This window comes from Salvelinus fontinalis, chromosome 28 (assembly GCF_029448725.1).
Source record: "Salvelinus fontinalis isolate EN_2023a chromosome 28, ASM2944872v1, whole genome shotgun sequence".
NCBI lineage: Eukaryota > Metazoa > Chordata > Actinopteri > Salmoniformes > Salmonidae > Salvelinus > Salvelinus fontinalis.
In genome coordinates, this window is record NC_074692.1 from 8,843,332 (window position 1) to 8,863,733 (window position 20,402).

Below are 20,402 nucleotides of genomic sequence, written 5' to 3' on the forward strand. Positions count from 1 at the left end.
ATTGCACACCTTTGGTATGCAATGTTGGCTAATTTGATTTGTTTTGATTTTTTTGCTTTTGTCATACTGTCATTGAGAACTCCTGAGAATGACTCCAATTATTCCCTCTTTGTTCTCTTGGTGTCTATGGTCTCCAGGCGAGAGGCCATTCCAGTGTACCTGGCCAGACTGCACTAAGAGATTTTCGGCATTCAGATGAGTTGATGTGCCACTACTACACACATACTGGGGGAGAAGCGCTTCACCTGCCCGCTATGTGACAAACATCCACGCCGCCACGCAGGCTTCCACCCCATCATGCTTCAGGGCATGATTGGGTTCCAGGTAGAATCCTTTTCAGTTCCATTTACAACCCTTCCCACAGAGGGTTCTACATGGAACCCAAAAGGGTGATTTCAACCTGGAACCAAAAAGGGTTCTCCTATGGAGACAGCTGAAGAACCTTTTGAAACCTTTTTTTCTGAGTGTAGGCTAGTTACTTTACTTTCTGTTAAATGTTTATAAAAATGTTTTGCTATTGTGTGCCCAGTGTCCTACTGAACATGACCCTGTATGTTTTCTGTTTAGTAATAGCGTTGTACTGGTCTGTAGTGACCCCTGGTGGTGTGAGCAATATCGTCACTGAAATGTTTGTTTATTTGGACAATGTTTTTACACTGCCAGACAATGAGAGGCCTTGTGTAGAAAAGTGCTTCATAATGTAATAGTATAAATCACCTTGGTAGTCATGTGTGTGCTAGTAGTTGATAATAAATTGCCTAAATTATGTTATATCTTGTTATAGGCTACCACAAAGCAGTGCAGTTTAATGGGTATTAATTTATGGGATACTCATCAAACTGAGATTGGTGGCAAAGTGCCAACTGTTAAAATATCTAAATACAATGTGAACTCTTCTGTTGCATCTTAGACGCAGTACAACATTTGCAGTACTGCGAAATTAACGTATTTTTTTTCTCAACATTTTTTAACTTTGTACATCCCTTTTGTTATTTTCATAGGGGTTTGTGTAATAATGTGTGCCTTTCAGCTTGCATTTCTGTATCAGCATTATTGAAGTTTTGAAGTTGTTCTGATTTTCTGAAAGTCTGAAGCTGTCATTTTCAACGTGAACCTGTGGATAACTTATGATACTCCTGCTCCCGGTAAATACCTGTGTAATTAATTGTGATGCAATTACCATACACTTACCCTACCCATATGATCAACAGAGTGCATGCCAAGCCCCACAGCTGTACTTAGTACTTGCCGTCACCCTGCACGTTTTTGTCATATTAACAATAACTGGATGTAGCAAAGCAATTTGGAAGAGGACATTTTTTTATGTCCAGAACTGTAGATATTAAAGACACCCTACGCAGGTTCAGATGGCTTTGTGTTTATTGATATCATACACTACACAGAACAATAACACTGTTAAATACTGGAATGGAAGTGTCCACATGAGAACATAATCATCATTCATTTTTTTTGTCTACATTTTGTTTTTAAATGCATACCTTCATATATTGCAAATCTCTTTGAAATACGTTAAGTCATGAGACTGGCGATAAATGTACACATTTTGTTTTAATGTTCTATACTTCAGGCATAGTCTAATCGCAAATCAACTCTGACGGGTGTTTGAGTGAGGGTGATAGTGAGGGATACGTATGATCACTAGATCACGTTCCAATCAACCACGTGAGTGAAATAAATCGCACCCCACTCATTTAGTTGATGACGTATGTGTGTTCTCCTTTGACATTATTTAGAATGATTGTGCCAATCAAGACTTGTTAGCAGGATGTAATTGGGGAGTGGTTAGTTAGACACACTGTGGGAGGGGCATGGTAGGATGTCATAACAGGCTGTATCCAAAAATATAGTGAATGTCAGCGTATACTTTTATTACACAAACACTTGTTCCCTGTGGCCTCTATGGGGCTGAATTGTGTAACCTAGCTGTGAAAGCATTGTGTTCTAGAATGAGTCCAATGATAGGTGAGCAAAGTATGAATTCTATATCTTCCTCTTGAATAAGGATCATCGCAGATTAGGGAAATATGTACGCATATCACCTTAGAACCCAGACAAATTCAAATGTGCAAGAATTATACATTCAAAAGTGATTAATCAATGAAGAATGGACAAAATAGCAGTGTGCAGTAGTAAGATGCGGGAACAAACAGCCAATTCAGATAAATCTCCCAATCCACTTACAGTAGGCGCTCATCATGCATGTCATCCCTTTGCAATACATTCATCCCTAAAAACCAAAACCATAAATACCTCAAACCAATCAAAAATAAGAAAGAGGGCAAGAATGTAGACTGAATGAGTGTATTGACCAGGCCGGTGCTACACAACCCTGCTTTCAGTACCAAATTACAGATACCAGATATACGTAAACTGATATGCATCTTCAAAAAACACCCCAGCATGTACAATCATACAGATCCTTCAAATAAAAAGTCCATGACCAATAAAAGATACGGAATAAAACGCAATAAATATGACCTTGAAGTCAAGTAAGCAGAGCGACTTTGATCAGCAGCAGTTACAATAATATGTCTTATTCTTAGGGACATGAAAATTATTTTGTAATAATTTTCACTTGTATAACACAATATTGGCCCGGAGGAGGCATCTGAGAGGCCTCAAACACAAACAGAAGTGCATGTCCTACCATAGGAGGAAGTAATCACTGTTAGTCGTATTTGAAAATGTTTGTGTATTTTTGTCTTAATTTTCCTCGTCTTAATTATTTGTTGTCATATGATTATCATGTTCTGTCAATTCTCTCTGTCGCTGCTCTAGTGACAGAGTGAACATATGGTGCATGTGTGAGCTACTGGATTTGACAGGCGGTGGAGGAAGTGGCTTGGCAGCACATGCAGGTGGGGTTGACAGATTTGGGCGGGATCAGATCCAGGTCCTCGTCGTCAGGGATCTCGTCCAGTCGGTAACCATCCTTCAACAGCTGGATATTCAGGTCCTGGTTGATTTGCTGCGAGGGTGGAGATAATGGACATGTTACTAGGGGTGTAGGGGATTGTCAGCCATGTTACTAGGGGCTGTAGGGGATTGTCAGCCATGTTACTAGGGGCTGTAAGGGATTGTCAGCCATGTTACTAGGGGCTGTAAGGGATTGTCAGCCATGTTACTAGGGGCTGTAAGGGATTGTCAGCCATGTTACTAGGGGCTGTAAGGGATTGTCAGCCATGTTACTAGGGGCTGTAAGGGATTGTCAGCCATGTTACTAGGGGCTGTAGGGGATGGTGAGTCATGTTCCTAGTAGGTGATGGTCAGTCATGTTACTAAGGGGCTGTGTTGGAGGTAACACGTTTACAAATGAATGCGTTATGTAACCAGATTAGTTTTATTAGTAAGGGAATAAAGTAATGCGTTACTTTTTCAAATTGGGTAATATTATTACAGTTACTTTGTCAAACAACGTGTGCGTTAATTTTAGAATCCTATCTCTACCGGGCGTGTGTTTCCATGATGGAATCTCAACTTGTTTCCTCATTTAGTTCTCGAAGCGAGTGGAGAAAGGCTGTGCTGTCCACAGAAATGTACAGAGGGCGCACCGCTGATCTTTGCCATAGTCGCTTCTGTGATACAGTAGCAAAGCCCAGGGAGGGCTTTCCCGTCTAGTGGCAAGTGTGCACTCTATACATCTCTATGGATCCATGTACGAGCGATCTATAACCAGAACTGGCAGCTCGAGAGAAAGATTTTTAATGAAAAGATTGGAAATCTGTACAGATGTTTGGCTTACAGTATACAGAATATGGCTAATCAAGCACCCCATATATAGCGCAGCACTTGTAGACTACCACAGGAAAGCAGCGCCACAGATGAAAGGAAAAACTACAGTAGTGACCAAACCTGAGTTAGTAAGTAACCAATCCTTGGTAGAGCACACATGGCTCGCCTTGCTCCCTCTGACAGTTAAACAAACATTGAGATTTTTTTCCTGAAAGTAACGCAAAATAATATAGCTAGTAATAGAACACTTTACTTTCCACACAAAGTAATATTGTAAAGTAACAAGTAATATGTAAAGTATTACTTTTACATGCAAATAATCCCAACCCTGCTAAGGGGTGTAGGTGATTGTCAGTCACGTTACTAGGGGGTGTAGGGGATGGTCAGTCACGTTACTAGGGGGTGTAGGGGTCTGTCAATAACATTACTGAGGCTGAAGAAATGTTACCATAGACTTAAAAATGCTGGTTAGTAGAGTCTTCAAGGAGTACCCATCATGTAACTATTGTTACACAGGGAAATCAATGAACACTATGACTTATCACAGATTCAAAAAAGTTACTGGAGTCTACTTACTTCAGTGATCATATCAGGAAACCAGGAAATAGTCTTCGTACAATAGCTAAATGGTTTCATGATAAAGACATAAGGCTAAAATAATGAATGTAAGTGGCTTAGAGAATGAGTCAGTTGTGGTGTTGGTTTGATATTTGGATAATGAATTTAGGTAGCCTGAATTTCTATCCAACAGTAATCTGCATTTACTGTAATAAGGTTTGTGAAGGGAAAGAACCTTGAGATTGTGTGTTGGGGAGTGAGTGGCAATGGCTTGGCATGACTGTAAAGGCCATTACAGATACAATGGCCAAGATGAGACAAGGTGGTTTAATGCAGTTTTAGAACAAAGTTTGTTTGATCTAAACAGTATAGTTTCAGAACGTCTCATGTCGGCTAAAGATTTGAAAAGAGACAGGTCCGTTTAGAAAATCAGAGAACAGTACGCAGAACTTCTGTGTTTAGTCCAGCAGTTAGCTAGCTAGGCAAGCAGACAGCTACCTAGCTGCTGTCAGATCCCAATTTATTGGCAGCCTTGACAAAGATTAGCAAAGATTGCATAAATTGAATAATACAAATACTGAGCTATATTGTATGCTCAAACATTTTTGAAAATTATATTATTTCATACTAATATACTAACAATTGCTCAGAGAAATACATTTTGTTTAATAAATCTCAAAAAGACAGGGATTAAAATGATTGGCACCCCTGTTTTTAATACTCCAGCACCCACTCCTTCATTTTTGCTAAAACGTTTTATGAGATTGGAGAACACATTGGGAGGGATCTTAGACCATTCGTCCATACAGAATCTTTCAAGATCCTTGATATCCTTCGTCTGTGTATATGGACTGCCATTTTCAATTTAGACCACTGGTTTTCATTGGGGTTCATCTCCGGAGACTGAGGTGGCCATTGCAAAATGTAGATTTTTCTCCAATCTCATATAACATTTCGAAGTGTTCTCCAATCTCATATAACATTTAAGAAAAAGGCTCAGTGCCAAGGATGCTAGATTATTGAAAACAGGGGTGCAAATAATTTAACCCTATCTTTTAGAGATTTGTTTTATTACTTGTTAAACAAAATCTCTTTCTCTGAGCAATTGTATTAGTATAAATTAATACAATTGTACTATTTGCATACAATATTGTTCAGTATTTGTATATTTTTTTGCTCATCTTTATCAAGGGTGCCAATAATATTGGATCTGGCTGTATTTTGCTGCAGTTAGCTAGCTAGCCTAGCAGAATGTGTGCCCTATTTCTGGTGCTTGTATTTCATGATGCTCGTTTGCTACAACACCTTGCTACAACCAGTGGCAACTTTGTTTCAAAGTTGTATGATGTCATTGTAGAGGTACCGTCACCATGGAAACGGTCTCAACAGCGTGTCTCGAAATGTTTTATTTGAATGCAGCTGTCTTTAGTCAGCTGTTCTACACAAAATTCTAAAACGGGTTAGTTTTGTCTTGCCTAGTCTCTCCTTATTACGGCTGTTGTATCTTTACCGGGCTTAAGTAGTGTTACCCAGAGTGCATAGGTACCTGGGCCCTCACACATCTCACCTCGGCTGAGGAGTATCCCGATGAGGAGTATCTGGACATGTCGAAGTCATCGTCACTGCAACATAAATGGAAGTGTATGGTCATTTGCATAGATTTATGTCATCACTGTTGATCTTATATTTATTTTCACCTCACACACTGCCCATAACCTAAATTCTGTATCTACAGTATGTTGGCAGATCTGAGACTAAAGGGTGATGGTGGACATTTCTGTGTATGACAGTCATTGATGTTGTCATATACCTGTCTGTATCTATGGCAACCAGGGGCTTCTCATCAGGGCTCTGGTCTAAGGAGGAGTAGCCCTTATTGGGCACCACCAGCCTGTGGAGAGGGAAAGAGGGAAAGAAACAGGAGAGGTTGAAGATACCAGTGAAGAGGGAGATAGGGAGAAATAAAACAAAAAATATTGTAGGGCCAAAATCAAGAAGGCCATAATCAGGACCGTGGTCAGCTCTCACCGTGTTCTGGCCATCACATTGTTTTTCTTCGGCTGCTGGTTCACTGGACTACCGGCATTGCCATTCTTCAGTGATCCCTTCCTGGCCAGCTCGCGCTGTTTCTCTGCACATCACAGAATGTGACATTAGAGTATGAACAAAAAAACACTGAGTTTACAAAACATTTCCTAATATTGAATATCGCGCTAAGAACAGTTTGTTGGGGCACGACTCTACAAGGAGTCGAAAGCATTCCACAGGGATTCTGGCCCATGTTGACTCCAATGCTTCCCAAAGTTGTGTCAAGTTGGCTGGACCATTTTTGATACGCACGGGGAACTGTTGAGCGTGAAAAACCAAGCAGCGTTGCAGTTCTTGACACACTCAAACTTGTGCGCCTGGCACCAACTACCATACCCCGTTCAAAGTCACTTAAATATTTTGTACTTGCCCATTCAGCCTCTGAATGTCACACATACACAATCCATGCCTCAATTGTCTCAAGGCTTAAAAATCCTTCTTTAACCTGTCTCCTCCCCTTCATCTACACTGATTGAAGTGGATTTAACAGGTGAGATCAATAAGGGATCTTAGCATTCGCCTGCATTCACCTGCATTCACCTTGTCAGTCTAAGTCATGTTTTGTACACTCAGTGTATACAGTATGGTCACAGACAAAATCCTGGCATGGCAGCTCTCAGCTGACCAGTTTCCTGACACCATTAAACTGGTCATCTGGTTTTGAGTCAATACTGTGTCATATATATCAGGCAAGGGCCATCTTCACCTTATAACTAAAGGACAGAAAAAAGAAGATGCTCTACAGGAACGACAGCGTCCATCCGAATCATCTTGGCTCCTGGACCCTGTCCACGCATTTCAAGGCTGCGTTGAGACAATGACGTATCCGTGACCCAAGCCCTACCATTGTGTCGCTGAGTTGTCATAGTGATGCTGCAAATGTACATTGTCCCGGGGGAATTGGCAGTCATAATGTGAATAACCTAATTGATGTCCCTCTAACCCCCCTGGATGCCTCTGTTCATCCTACAGCTATTATATGCTTTAATCATGTGCCCATGAACCTGAGTTATGTTAGCACTGAGGCGTCATGTCATGTCACTGTCATGTCTATCTCTGATAAGCCTCCCAGGAAAGCAATAAAAACAATCAAGAATCGCAGAAAAGTGCTAAAAAATAGCCCACATTAACATACACTACATGTCGAAATGTATGTGGACACCTGCTCATTGAACATCTCATTCCAAAATCATGTACATTAGTATGGAGCTGGTCCCCCCTTTGCTACTATAAAAGCCTCCACTCTTCTGGGAAGGCTTTCCACTAGATGTTAGAACATTGCTGCGGGGACTTGCTTCCATTCAGCCACAATATCATTAATGAGGTCGGGCACTGATGTTGAGCGATTAGTCCTGGCTCGCAGTCGGTGTTCCAATTCATCCCAAAGGTGTCCGATGGGGTTGAGGTCAGGGATCTGTGACGGCTAGTCAAGTTCTTCCATACCGATCTCAACAAACTATTTCTGTATGGACCTCACTTTGTGCACAGGGGCATTGTCATGCTGAAACAGGAAAGGGCCTTCCCCAAACTGTTGCCACAAAGTTGGAAGCACAGAATCATCTAAAATGTCATTGTATGCTGTAGTGTTAAGACTTCGTTTCACTGGAACTAAAGGGCCTAGTCCAAACCATGAAAAATAGCCACAGACCAATATTCCTCCTCCACCAAACTGTACAGCTGACAAAATGCATTGGGGCAGGTAGCGTTTCCTGGCATCCACCAAACCCAGATTCTTACGTCAGACTGCCAGATGGTGAAGCGTGATCCTTCACTTCAGAGAACGTGTTTCCACTGCTCCAGAGTCCAATGGCGGCAAGGTCTACACCACTCCAGCCGACGCTTGGTTTTGTACACGGTGAGCTTAGGCATGTGTGCGGCTGCTCGGCCATGGGAACCCACTTCATGAAGCTTCCGACGAACAATTCTTGTGCTGACGTTGCTTCCAGAGGCAGTTTGGAACTCAGTATTGAGTGTTGCAACCAAGGACAGACGTTTTTTTTACGCGCTACGTGCTTCAGCACTCTAGCCTACCACTTTGCGCCTAAGCCGTTGTTGCTCCTAGACATTTCCACTTCACAATAACAGCACTTACAGTTGACAGGGGTAGCTCTAGCAGGGCAGATATTTGACAAACTGACTCGTTGGTAAGGTAGAATCCTATGACGCTGCCAAGTTGTATGTCACTGAGCTCTTTAGTAAGGCAATTCTGTCAATGTTTGTCTATGGAGATTGCATGGCTGTGTGCTCAATTTTATACACCTGTCAGCAATGAGTGTGGCTGAAATAGCCGAATCCACTAATTTGAAGGTGTTTCCACATACTTTTGGTCATGTAGTGTATATCAGGAGGTGTGAAAGGAAGGCCCAAAAAATGTTGATGTCTCCAGCCACCCAAGCTATAGACTGTTTTCTCTGCTTCTGCATGACAAGCAGTACCGGAGCAACAAGTCTGACACCAACAGCCTCCTGAACATCTTCTATCCCCAAGCCATAATACTGCTACATAGCTACAAAAATGGCTACACGGACCATCTGCATTGACTGTTCTATTTTTTATTTTTTTTATGTTCCAATGACTGCATACACACTCACAGGACCCTACACACTCACTCACACACACTCACACTCCAACACACACACACACACACACACACTTAATTTGCTCACACACAAATAACACAAATGCATACTGACTCAACACGAACACACACACACACACACTCATACAATCATCCTATACACTGCTGCTACTCTGTTTATCATATATCCTAATGCCAAGTCACCTTACCCCTATACATATCTACCCTTACCCCTCCAGTATCCCTGCCTATTGTAAATATGGTATTGGCACTGACCCTTGAACTGACCCTGTATCCGTGGTGTAAAGTACTTAAGTAAAAATACTTTAAAGTACTACTTAATTCGTTTTTTTGGTTGTCTGTACTTTATTTTATTAATTCTATTTTTGACAACTTTTACTTTTACTTCACTACATTCCTAAAGAAAATAATGTACTTTTTACTTCATACATTTTCCCTGACACCCAAAAGTACTCGTTACATTTTGAATGCTTAGCAGGACAGTAAAATGGTCCAATTCACGCACTTATCAAGAGAACATACGTAGTCATCCCTACTGCCTCTGATCTGGCAGACTCACTAAACACATGCTTTGCTTGTAAATTATGTCTGAATGTTGTGTGCTCCTGGCTATCCGTACATTTTAAAAACAAGAATATTATGTTGTCTGGTTTGCTTAATATAAGGAATTTGAAATTATTTAAACTTTTACTTTCGCTACTTACAGTAAGTATATTTTAGCAATAACGTTTACTTTTGATAATTATGTATATTTAAAACCAAATACTTTTAGACTTTTACTCAAGTAGTAATTTACTGGGTGACTCACTTTTACTTGAGTCATTTTCTATTAAGGTATCTTTACTTTTACTCAAGTATGACAATTGGGTACTTTTTCCACCATTGCCCTGTATATAACTTACTTACCTTCTCGTGTTCTTCTTATTTATATTTCTTGTGTGTTTTTGATTACTGAATTGTTGGGAAAGAGCTCGCAAGAAAGGCATTTCACTGTACCTGTGCACGTGACAATACAAACATGGAGCATGAGACAGCTAGAAATGTATATTTTTTATTATATTTTTTTGTGATGCTTGTATTCAATTGTCACTCCCTGTTGCACACAATAAGCTTCCATTCCCCCTGTCACAAGGGAATTCATGGCTGATTTAAGATGAAATGTTCAACCGTGTTATAGTCAACCCTGTTACTTTATTTGGCACTTAATAGGCACTTACTATAGTCCTTTTTTAATTTAAAAACTCTTGAGAGTTACACTTCTAAAAATGCAATGAATTGGTGGAATAACCCAGTATCCAAATCTCTGGGTGGTGTGTTCCACTTGTGGGGAAAACTCCCGGATCCGGGAGCACCCTCATCAGTAAAAAAGATGACTAGCATAGCCTAGCATAGCGCCACAAGTAAATACTAGCATATAAATATCATTAAATCACAAGTCCAAGACACCAGATGAAAGATACACATCTTGTGAATCCAGCCATCATTTCTGATTTTTAAAATGTTTTACAGGGAAGACACAATATGTATTTCTATTAGCTAACCACGATAGCAAAAGACACAACTTTTTTTCCCCACCATTTTTTTCCTGCATAGGTAGCTATCACAAATTCGACCAAATAAAGATTTAAATAGTCACTAACCAAGAAACAACTTCATCAGATGACAGTCTGATAACATATTTATTGTATAGCATATGTTTTGTTAGAAAAATGTGCATATTTCAGGTATAAATCATAGTTTTACATTGCAGCCACCATCACAACTCTCACCAAAGCAACTAGAATAACTACAGAGACCAAAGTGAATTACCTAAATACTCATCATAAAACATTTATGAAAAATACACAGCGTACAGCAAATGGAAGACAAAGATCTTGTGAATCCAGCCAATATTTCAGATATTTTAAGTGTTTTACAGCGAAAACACAATATAGCATTATATTAGCTTACTACAATAGCCAACCACACAACAGCATTGATTCAAGCCAACAATAGCGATAACGAATAAACCAGCAAAATATATTATTTTTTTCACTAACCTTCTCAAACTTCTTCAGATGACAGTCCTATAACATCATTTTACACAATACATATAGAGTTTGTTCGAAAATGTGCATATTTAGCGGCACAAATCGTGGTTATACAATGAGAATAGTAGCCAAGCTGCAAACAAAATGTCGGGAGAAATCTTGGGAGAGGCACCTAATCTAATCAGTAACTAATCATAAACTTGACTAAAAAATACAGGTTGGACAGCAAATGAAAGATACATTAGTTCTTAATGCAACCGCTGTGTTAGATTTTTTTTATTAAAGTTACTACGACATACAGCGTGCGTTAAAGCGAGACCGCACCGAAATTAATGGAGCAATAGTAGTTTGACATTTTTCAACAGAACAACGAATTAACATCATAAATAGTTCTTACTTTTTGATGAGCTTCCATCAGAATCTTGGGCAAGTTGTCCTTTGTCCAGAAGAATCGTTGCTCGGTTGTAGATTGTCGCCTTCAACTTTGGAATTAGCAGTAAACATTAGCCATGTGGCGAAGACGTGCCCAACTCACTATAACGCAGCACAAAGAAATATCCGAAAATCGCTATATACTGATATAAACTGATATTACTCGGTTTAAAATAAATATATTATGATGTTTCTAACACCTATATCGAATAAAATCAGAGCCGGATATATCTAAGGCCTATAACGGGAGCTTTCCAGAACGCCATCCTGAGGTCTGTCTTGCGTCATGGCGAATGTTGAAAAGAGTGCACCCCACGTTCCCAGACCCTTTATATGGCCTCAGATTTGCCTAGCAACTCCATTCCAATTCTCACTATTTGCTGACATCTAGGGGAAGGCGTATGCAGTGCATGTCGACCAATAGAAGACATGCAAATTAATAAACTGACCCTAGAACAGGCTGCCTGATTTCAGATTTCTCACTCCCTCACAGGAAGTTTGCTCCAACTTGAGTTCTGTTTTACTCACAGATATAATTCAAACGGTTTTAGAAACTAGAGAGTGTTTTCTATCCAATAGTAATAATAATATGCATATTGTACGAGCAAGATTTGAGTACGAGGCAGTTTAATTTGGGAACAACATTTTTACAAAGTGAAAACAGCACCCCCTATGTTGCATCACGCACAGACGAGGAGGGAAACAGTGTACAGACGTCAGGCTAATGGCTGCAGTGGGCTAGCTTGAGGTTTTGATATATCAGGGCTTGGGGCGGAAATCTGTGGGACCAGGGCTTTCCAAAAAATAGGAGTCCCTCCCTCATTGCATATGTTATGGGAACATATTTGTTGAAAGGATATCATGAGGATCGATTGGTCATCAAAGACAGGTCTTATTACGAAATTGCTAAATTTGCTACCTAAAATGCTCCTTTCTACTCTTGAGTCATTCAATCATTTTACAGACTGGACATCACAATGAGATGTGTCAATGTGTTTATATTTATGCCTTTAATTTTGGTAATATGGTTTTGGGGAATGATTGAGCCTTGACTCCAGTACACCTAGCCTTTGTATTGCTCCCCAAATCTTTGTATTGCTCTCCAGTCATGTGACCCCTGTCCAAGGTGCTGAAATAAACAGACGCTGGCAGTATGTTCGGCTGAGCCTTCTTACACTCACCTATCTTCATCTGCAGAGGAGAGGGCTTGTAGTTAATAGTGACTGGCTCCTCCTCCCTCGTGTCTGAGTCTGCTTCGGAAGAAGCTGTGGATGATGCAGGGTCCTAGAGAGAGAGAGAGAGAGAGAGAGAGAGAGGACTCCCATACATATAATCTGGGATGTTCATGACATTGTTAAGGCTAGTAAATACAAGCCTAAATCAATTATGTCTCTCATTCACACACACATCAAAGGTTGTCAGGCAGTCACATCTTCATTGCACACAGTCCATTCATCGACTCCCATGATGCACATTTCACTCATAGCTCCCAAAAGCTACACCGCTGCGGATAGAAAGGCCCTTCAGTTGAATCTCGGTATTCTATTGCAGATAGGTTCAACTGTACCCCAGGGCCCTGAGAAACGAACTCTGTACAGCAAACAAATATGGCCTACTGACGAGACACATCACTATATGCCTAACAACATCTTATGCGAACCAGTGGGTTTGATTCAGAGTTAAACACCACGTATGATGTCGTGGAGGATACTGCTCCACGCAGTCTCTGCATGATGAAGAAATCGAACATCAGCTAGGCCTTAGTTGCTCTGATAGGCTACCCGATTGCGTTGTAATGTTCAGTAAGAGCCTACAATTCAATAATAACGTCATCTGTCACATGCATTCCAATCAACTACTTGGGATTTTTGCAGTGACAGTGTTAAAGCTGGCCTTTGCCTCTATGATTGTACCCAGAGCGGATGTGCTTCTGCGAACGTGTAGGGATGTTTTTTTCGCCAGGCATCACCGATGACACCACACAGCTCACCATCTCAATCTCTTAAAAAACGGATAGTCTGTTGATTGAGGTCTTCTCTAAATTTGCTTCTCATCGCAATAAAGCCAGGCATAATATTTTACTGACCGTATGGTTGCCTACCAAGAATAATGCTACATGTGTTACCTTTATCAGAGATAAAACATAAATGCTGCAAAATATCACCAGGCCAATATCTAAATTCAACAATACATTATAGCCAGCATGTATGTTTTAAAACACCTAGTAGACTAGCTTAGTCGCATAATATAGGAACAGAATATATTAGCCTATGCATTAATTTAACACCACAATGAAAAAACACGTTCCACTTACAAGTGTCTGAATCTCTCCCTGGACAGCGCTCGGAACCTGAAATCTATCTACTGGTATCTCTTCCATCATTTTGGCGACGTCTTCTACCGTTTATGCCTCGGTAATTATACGGCAGCGCCGTGTATTGGGCCAAAAGTGTGATTAGTTGTGCCTCAGATTTTCGGTTTCTCAGATTTCTAGAAATCTCTGCGATTCTCCGGTTCTCTGCCACATCCCAGCAGGCAGTATCTATGCAGTGGTAACCAGTCAGTAACTCAACCACCCACTTCCGGGTACAGATCCGTTAATCGGTCTCGCCCATAATGGTCTCGCCTTAACGCTGCCCGAGAATGAGCGTAAAACCGTTTCACCATTGCCTGACAATGTGGACCAGTGATTTTTTTACGGCATAACTCCAATATAATCCACATTTGTAGCCTAGGTTATTAACATCGATAAGTGCACTTGTCAATATGTATATACAGTACCAGTCAAAAGATTGGACACACCTACTCATTCCAGGGTTTTTCTTAATTTTTATATAGTGAAGACATCAACATGATGAAATAACACATATGGAATCATGTAGTAACCAAAAAAGTGTTAAACAAATAAAAAAAGGCATTTTATAGTTGAGATTCTTCGAAGTAGCCACACTTTGCCTTGATGACAGCTTTGCACACTGTTGGCATTCTCTCAACCAGCTTCATGAGGTAGTCACCTGGAATGAATTTAAATTAACAGGTGTACCTTTTTAAAAGTTAATTTATGGAATTTCTTTCCGTCTTAATGCATTTGAGCCAATCGTAAACAGAAGATAGTCCGATTTGGTAAAAGACCAAGTCCATATTATGGAAAAAACTGCTCAAATAAGCAAAGAGAAACGAGAGTCTATCATTACTTTAAGACATGAAGGTCAGTCAATATGGAAAACTTTTAAAGTTCCTTCAAGTGCAGTCGCAAAAAACATCAAGCGCTATGAAGATACTGGCTCTCATGAGGACCGCCACAGGAAAGGAAGACCCAGACTTACCTCTGCTGCAGAGGACAAGTTCATTAGAGGTAACTGCACATCAGATTGCAACCCAAATAAATGCTTCACAGAGTTCAAGTAACAGACACAGGCCTTCATGGTAGAATTTCTGCAAAGAAACCACTACTAAACGACACCAATAAGAAAAAGAGACTTGCTTGGACCTAGAAACACAAGCAATGGACATTAGACCAGTGGAAATCTGTTTGTTGTTCTGATGAATCCACCTTTTAGATTTTTGGTTCCAAACGCTGTGTCTTTGTGAGACGCAGAATAGGTGAACGGATGATCTCTGCATGTGTGGTTCCCACCGTGAAGCATGGAGGAGGAGGTGTGATGGTGTGGGTGTGCTTCGCTGGTGACACTGTCACTGATTTATTTAGAATTCAAGGCACACATAACCAGCTTGGCTACCACAGTATTCTTCAGTGGTACACCATCCCATCTGGTTTGCGCTTAGTGGGACTATCATTCTTTTTCAACAGGACAATGACCCAACACACCTCCAAGCTGATTAAGAGCTATTTGACCAACAAGGAGAGTGATGGAGTGCTGCCTCAGATGAACTGGCCTCCACATTTACCTGACCTCAACCCAATTGAGATGGTTTGAGATGAGTTGGACTGCAGAGTGAAGGAAAAGCAGCCAACAAGTGCTCAGCATATGTGGGAACTCCTTCAATACTGTTGGAAAAGCATTCCAGGTGAAGCTGGTTGAGAGAATGCCAAGATTGTGCAAAGCCGTCATCAATGGAAAGGATGGCTACTTTGAAGATTCTAAAATCTTGATGATTTGTTTGACACTTTTTTGATTACTACGTGATTCCATATGTGTTAATTCATAGTTCTAATATCTTCACTCTTATTCTACAATGTAGAAAATAGTAATACATTAAGAAAAACCCTTGAATGAGCAGGTGTGTTCAAACTTTTGACTGGTACTGTATATATTTTTATTTATTTATTACAGGCAAGATTTCATATCAATCAATCAAATGTATTTTCTAAAGCCCTTTTTAAATCAGCAGTTTGCCTTACAAATTGCTTTACAGATTTCCGGCCTGCAGAACCAGAAGCACAGTGGCCAGGATAGCTTTTTCCCGCAACTATCCATTTAAATAAATAAAACATAATAATAATAATTGACTTTTGCTTTTAGTGTTACAGATGGCTAAGTAATTGTCACATTTTTTACATACATTTTTATTTAAATGTCTAGTTGCAGGACCAAGGGAGAAACCTAGAGTGGAACCATGAGGTGGCAAGGGGTGGCAAGACCTCTTCTGGCATATGACAGCCTATATTTTAAATAAATGTTTTTTAGAAATATATTGCATTTTCTTTGTCGTTTTTTTGTTGTTATTCCAAACTGCCTTGCTCCTTCCCCTCCATTACATTTCAATGGTTGGCAATTAAAACAACATGTCCATTATCATTCCAGCAAAGAGCAGCAATATCATGTACTAACGGCACACTAATCAATAACAATAAAGCCTAGGCTAGTATATTTAGACATTATTACTTGAAAGGACAGTTGTCTTAGCCAGTATGAACCAGCAGATGGTGCTCCAAACATAGGCTATGTGATGAATGAAGGTTGGCGAGACATTGTAATTCCACCCCTACTAATTGCATGAGACCAAGGTAAGGTCCCAGAGGCCATGTGGTAGGCTTATGGTCCTTCATATTGACACAGAGCTTATTTATTTTGTGTGTGTGTGTGTGTGTGTGTGTGTGTGTGTGTGTGTGTGTGTGTGTGTGTGTGTGTGTGTGTGTGTGTGTGTGTGTGTGTGTGTGTGTGTGTGTGTGTGTGTGTGTGTGTGTATGGATGTGCGTGTGTGTTCGTGTGTGTTCGTGTGTGTGGGCATGCATATCTGGTGTGTGTGTTCCTGCTTGAATACCAGTGGAATCTGCAGAAGTGGTTTCAATAATCTTCAAATGTATTCCCTATCAGTTTACAATTCAACATTTTGGGGAAAGGAGAAATGGAACCATAGCATGAGGGAACATCATGGCAGTCACTACAGGTGCGGTTTGGTCCACTAGCCAGTGGTGCTGAAATCGCGACTGGACGCTTCTGTATTTCTTCGCGGTCACTGTCCATGGTACTGAATTGATAGTTACGCGTGCGCGGTACACAGGTCAACATTACGTCTTCCTGGGACTTCTCCAATATGTAGGCCTATGTTAAAACTGCTGCACATTTGCTCCTGAATCGCCTGTTTGAGCTACATGCTAGAGACGTCTATATGTTCTGGATCTGCCCATAGCAGCCACTCATCTCTGTAGTAGACGGCAGCTGCGCTAGAGCGGGGTGTGTAAGAAGACACCCCAAAATCGGTTAATCTAAAGTCCAAACGGTTTGAACTACAGACTATTATGACCCCATCATAGTGAGTTTAGATTACTTTCACGAGCGCAGGACTCGTTAGAATGTAATAGTTGTTCGATATACAAGCTCATAAAGAAGTAGTGCATTGTGATCATTCCTGAGGTTTTCTTGAGTTTTCTTCTAGCTAGCTGTCAGACAGACTTCAAACATGAACAGACAGACCACAGGCATGGGTATAAAACAATGGTGACGTTTTGTGGATATAACAGTCCATTTGATCAATTTCCACCCAGGGATGTTTTTTTTTTTTTTTTTTTTAATCTTTATTTTAACAGGGAAAACAGACTGAGACCTGGATCTCTTTTACGGCTGTGCCCTGTGTAAACATGTTGACATGTACAGTTTTAGACATACAGACAAGAACATTTCAAAACATACACAATTCAACAGAAACAATCACAGACAACATCATATTGATCCTCCATAAACATTTTAAAATGGGCAAGGGACACCAGAGTGTCTAACTTAAGTTGGATCTGCAGTTTGTTCCATAAATAAGGTGCAAAGGACCTGAAGGCAGTCCTACCCAACTCTGTGGAGACCGCAGGAGTCTCTAATGTAATCCACATCTGTGATCTGGTTTTAAAATTAGTACATCTTGTGGAAATTAATGATGATATATATGGAGGTAGTTTTAAAAGAAGTGCTTTATAAATAAACAAAAGAGCATGTTGCTCTCGCCTCACAGATAGAGAGACCCAACCCACATGTTGATATAGGATACAGTGATGAGTTCTGTAACTATCACCCGTGATAAACCTGAGTGCACAATGGTAAATAGCATCCAGTGGTTTTAATGTGTTTGCCGATGCATGCATATAATATATATAATATATATATATATAATATAATATCACCATAATCTAAAACGGACATAAAAGTAGCCTGCACAATTTTTTTTCTATTTACAGAGGACAGACAAGCCCTGTTTCTGTAAAGGAATCCTATCTTGAATTTGAGCTTTTTTCCCAATTCACTAACATGTTTTTTAAAAGAAAGCCTATCATCTAACCATACCCCTAAGTATTTATATGCAGAGACCTTATTGATTTGAGTACCATCCAAGCTAGTGATTACAAACGTGTTTCTAACTGAGAGTTTAGACCTAGAAAAAAACATGACATTTGTTTTCTTAGCGTTTAAAACAAGTTTAAGCTGTAAAAGAGACCCCTGTAGTATCCTAAAATCAGACTCCAACTGCATTAAAGCTTGGTCCGCTGTTGGAGCAATAGAGTACATCACTGTGTCATCTGCATATAAATGGAATTTACAATATCTGACATCATCACCAATGTTGTTTATATAAAGTGAGAACAATAGTGGGCCAATTATTGAACCCTGAGGAATAGTGTCTAATACTTTGTTAGACTCATTTTTTTTGCTGTCACTAACTTCAAATTGAATACAGTTGTCACAAACTAGTTTCACACTGAGTCAACAATTCCCGTACTTACATTATTCTTAGAAATGCTTTTCTATCAGGTTTTTGTTTGGCGGAACTCATTTTTGAAGGGACATTAGTGAATGAAACTCATTAACTTCATTCTACTTATAGCCCTGGTTTTTCAGAAAAGAAAACAGCAAATCACATGAATGTGAGGCTAAATGTGACGGAACACAAGAAGATACATGAAATTAGTGACAAAACGGAACTGATGGGCTGATTTGTTGAATCATAGTGATTTACATTTGGGAATCGGCTTGATAAACCCGATTTCAGAATGTTTATTTTGGGGTGGGAATCCCAATGGCACCCATTATACAGATGTGATGCGATCAGATGTGATGTGATCAGATGTGATGTGATCAGATGTGATGCTGCCTGGTGACTCATTCATTATTCACTTCCACTACTGTGTGTCCTATGCCCCATCATCTTTCAATAAGACACACACACACACACACACACACACACACACACACACACACACACACAATGATCTGTATCCTCAGTGACTGACTTCATCCCAGCCTTTCTCCCTGGATGTAGGTTATGGAAACCCTCAAGCGGTGCAGATGGAGAGGCAGATTATTGCGCTGTCTCCTGTTTATTAGTAATTTGCATTTGCAAATATTTGCTCATTGCGTTATGTAATCCCATGCTGAGTCCAGCTCTTAAATCTCAACCAGGATAGGTCAATTGGAAGACTGAATGATGAGCAAGCACTACCAATGCTTCTGGCTAATGCAATCCTTTCCTTATAGGAGGGATCCCATGGATCTAAGCTTACCATGTTGATAAGAGTGAGTGGCGGAGGATTGGCAGTTCCTCCTAACCCCATCAAAGAAGGTCTCTCAGCCCTTCATGTAACGGCGGTCCTCCTCCTCTTCGACCGAAAAGGAGGAGTATTGAGGGAACCAAGGCGCAGCGAAGTTTGAACACATAATTTAATAAAGAAAACACGAACTTGACTAAACTAACAAAAACAACAAACGGTGTAGACAGACCTAGACGACGAACTCACATAAAACAAGAAGAACGCATGAATAGGGAACAGACTACATAAACCGAACAAACCGTAAACAGTCCCGTATGGTGCAAACATATACACAGACACGGAAGACAATCACCCACAACTAACACTGTGACAACGCCTACCTAAATATGACTCTTAATTAGAGGAACGCCAAACACCTGCCTCTAATTAAGAGCCATACCAGGCAACCCAAAACCAACACAGAAACAGAAAACATAGAATGCCCACCCAACCTCACGTCCTGACCAACTAACACACATAACAAACTAACATAAATAGGTCAGGAACGTGACACTTCAGGGGTCAATCGCTGAATCATGGAAGGTCAGCATAGTCATTCATGGTCAGTATTGCATTAAAATAAGTCAGAACTTGTCATTTGAAATGAGTGACAGTGAAGTAAACTGTCCTCCACAATACCTTAGTGTTTCTTTGTGAGAGGGAAATGTCACCTTTGTAAAAACATGGTGGGACATATCACATTAACTGTGAAGAGTCGCCATTTTGGTGGAAGAAGCTTAGTCCTTCAATGGACTTTATTTGACATTTCCTCCCTTAGACTAAACAACAAATATGTCCTTCATACCTTTGCAGACACAACGGGTGAGGTTACCTGAAATTGTTCAACGGAGAGAGACAGAAAGAGAGAGAGGCAGGCAGGCAGCTAAAGAGCAGACTGTAGCAGAGCTGGTGGAGGGGGCAGCAATAGAGGCAATAGAGGGACTCCTCTCTGATGAACATACTCATT

The 20,402-nt window shown here is 40.4% G+C and overlaps 1 protein-coding gene across 2 annotated transcripts; it reads right to left on the reverse strand.

The window, feature by feature from the left end:
* Positions 1-1,362: 1,362 nt before the first annotated feature.
* On the reverse strand, positions 1,363-14,066 carry fam219ab (family with sequence similarity 219 member Ab). Of its 2 annotated transcripts, none has more exons than XM_055886363.1 (6): positions 13,775-14,066; positions 12,642-12,744; positions 6,340-6,442; positions 6,122-6,202; positions 5,858-5,933; positions 1,363-2,989 (listed from the first exon to the last, which is right to left on the reverse strand). In XM_055886363.1, exons 1-6 carry the CDS (start codon positions 13,841-13,843, stop codon positions 2,831-2,833), a joined length of 591 nt encoding a protein of 196 aa, XP_055742338.1. In that variant the 5' UTR covers positions 13,844-14,066; the 3' UTR covers positions 1,363-2,830. The 2 variants fall into 2 exon arrangements, with proteins under 2 accessions (XP_055742338.1, XP_055742339.1); XM_055886364.1 differs by having other exon boundaries at positions 5,879-5,933; positions 13,775-14,062.
* Positions 14,067-20,402: the final 6,336 nt, after the last annotated feature.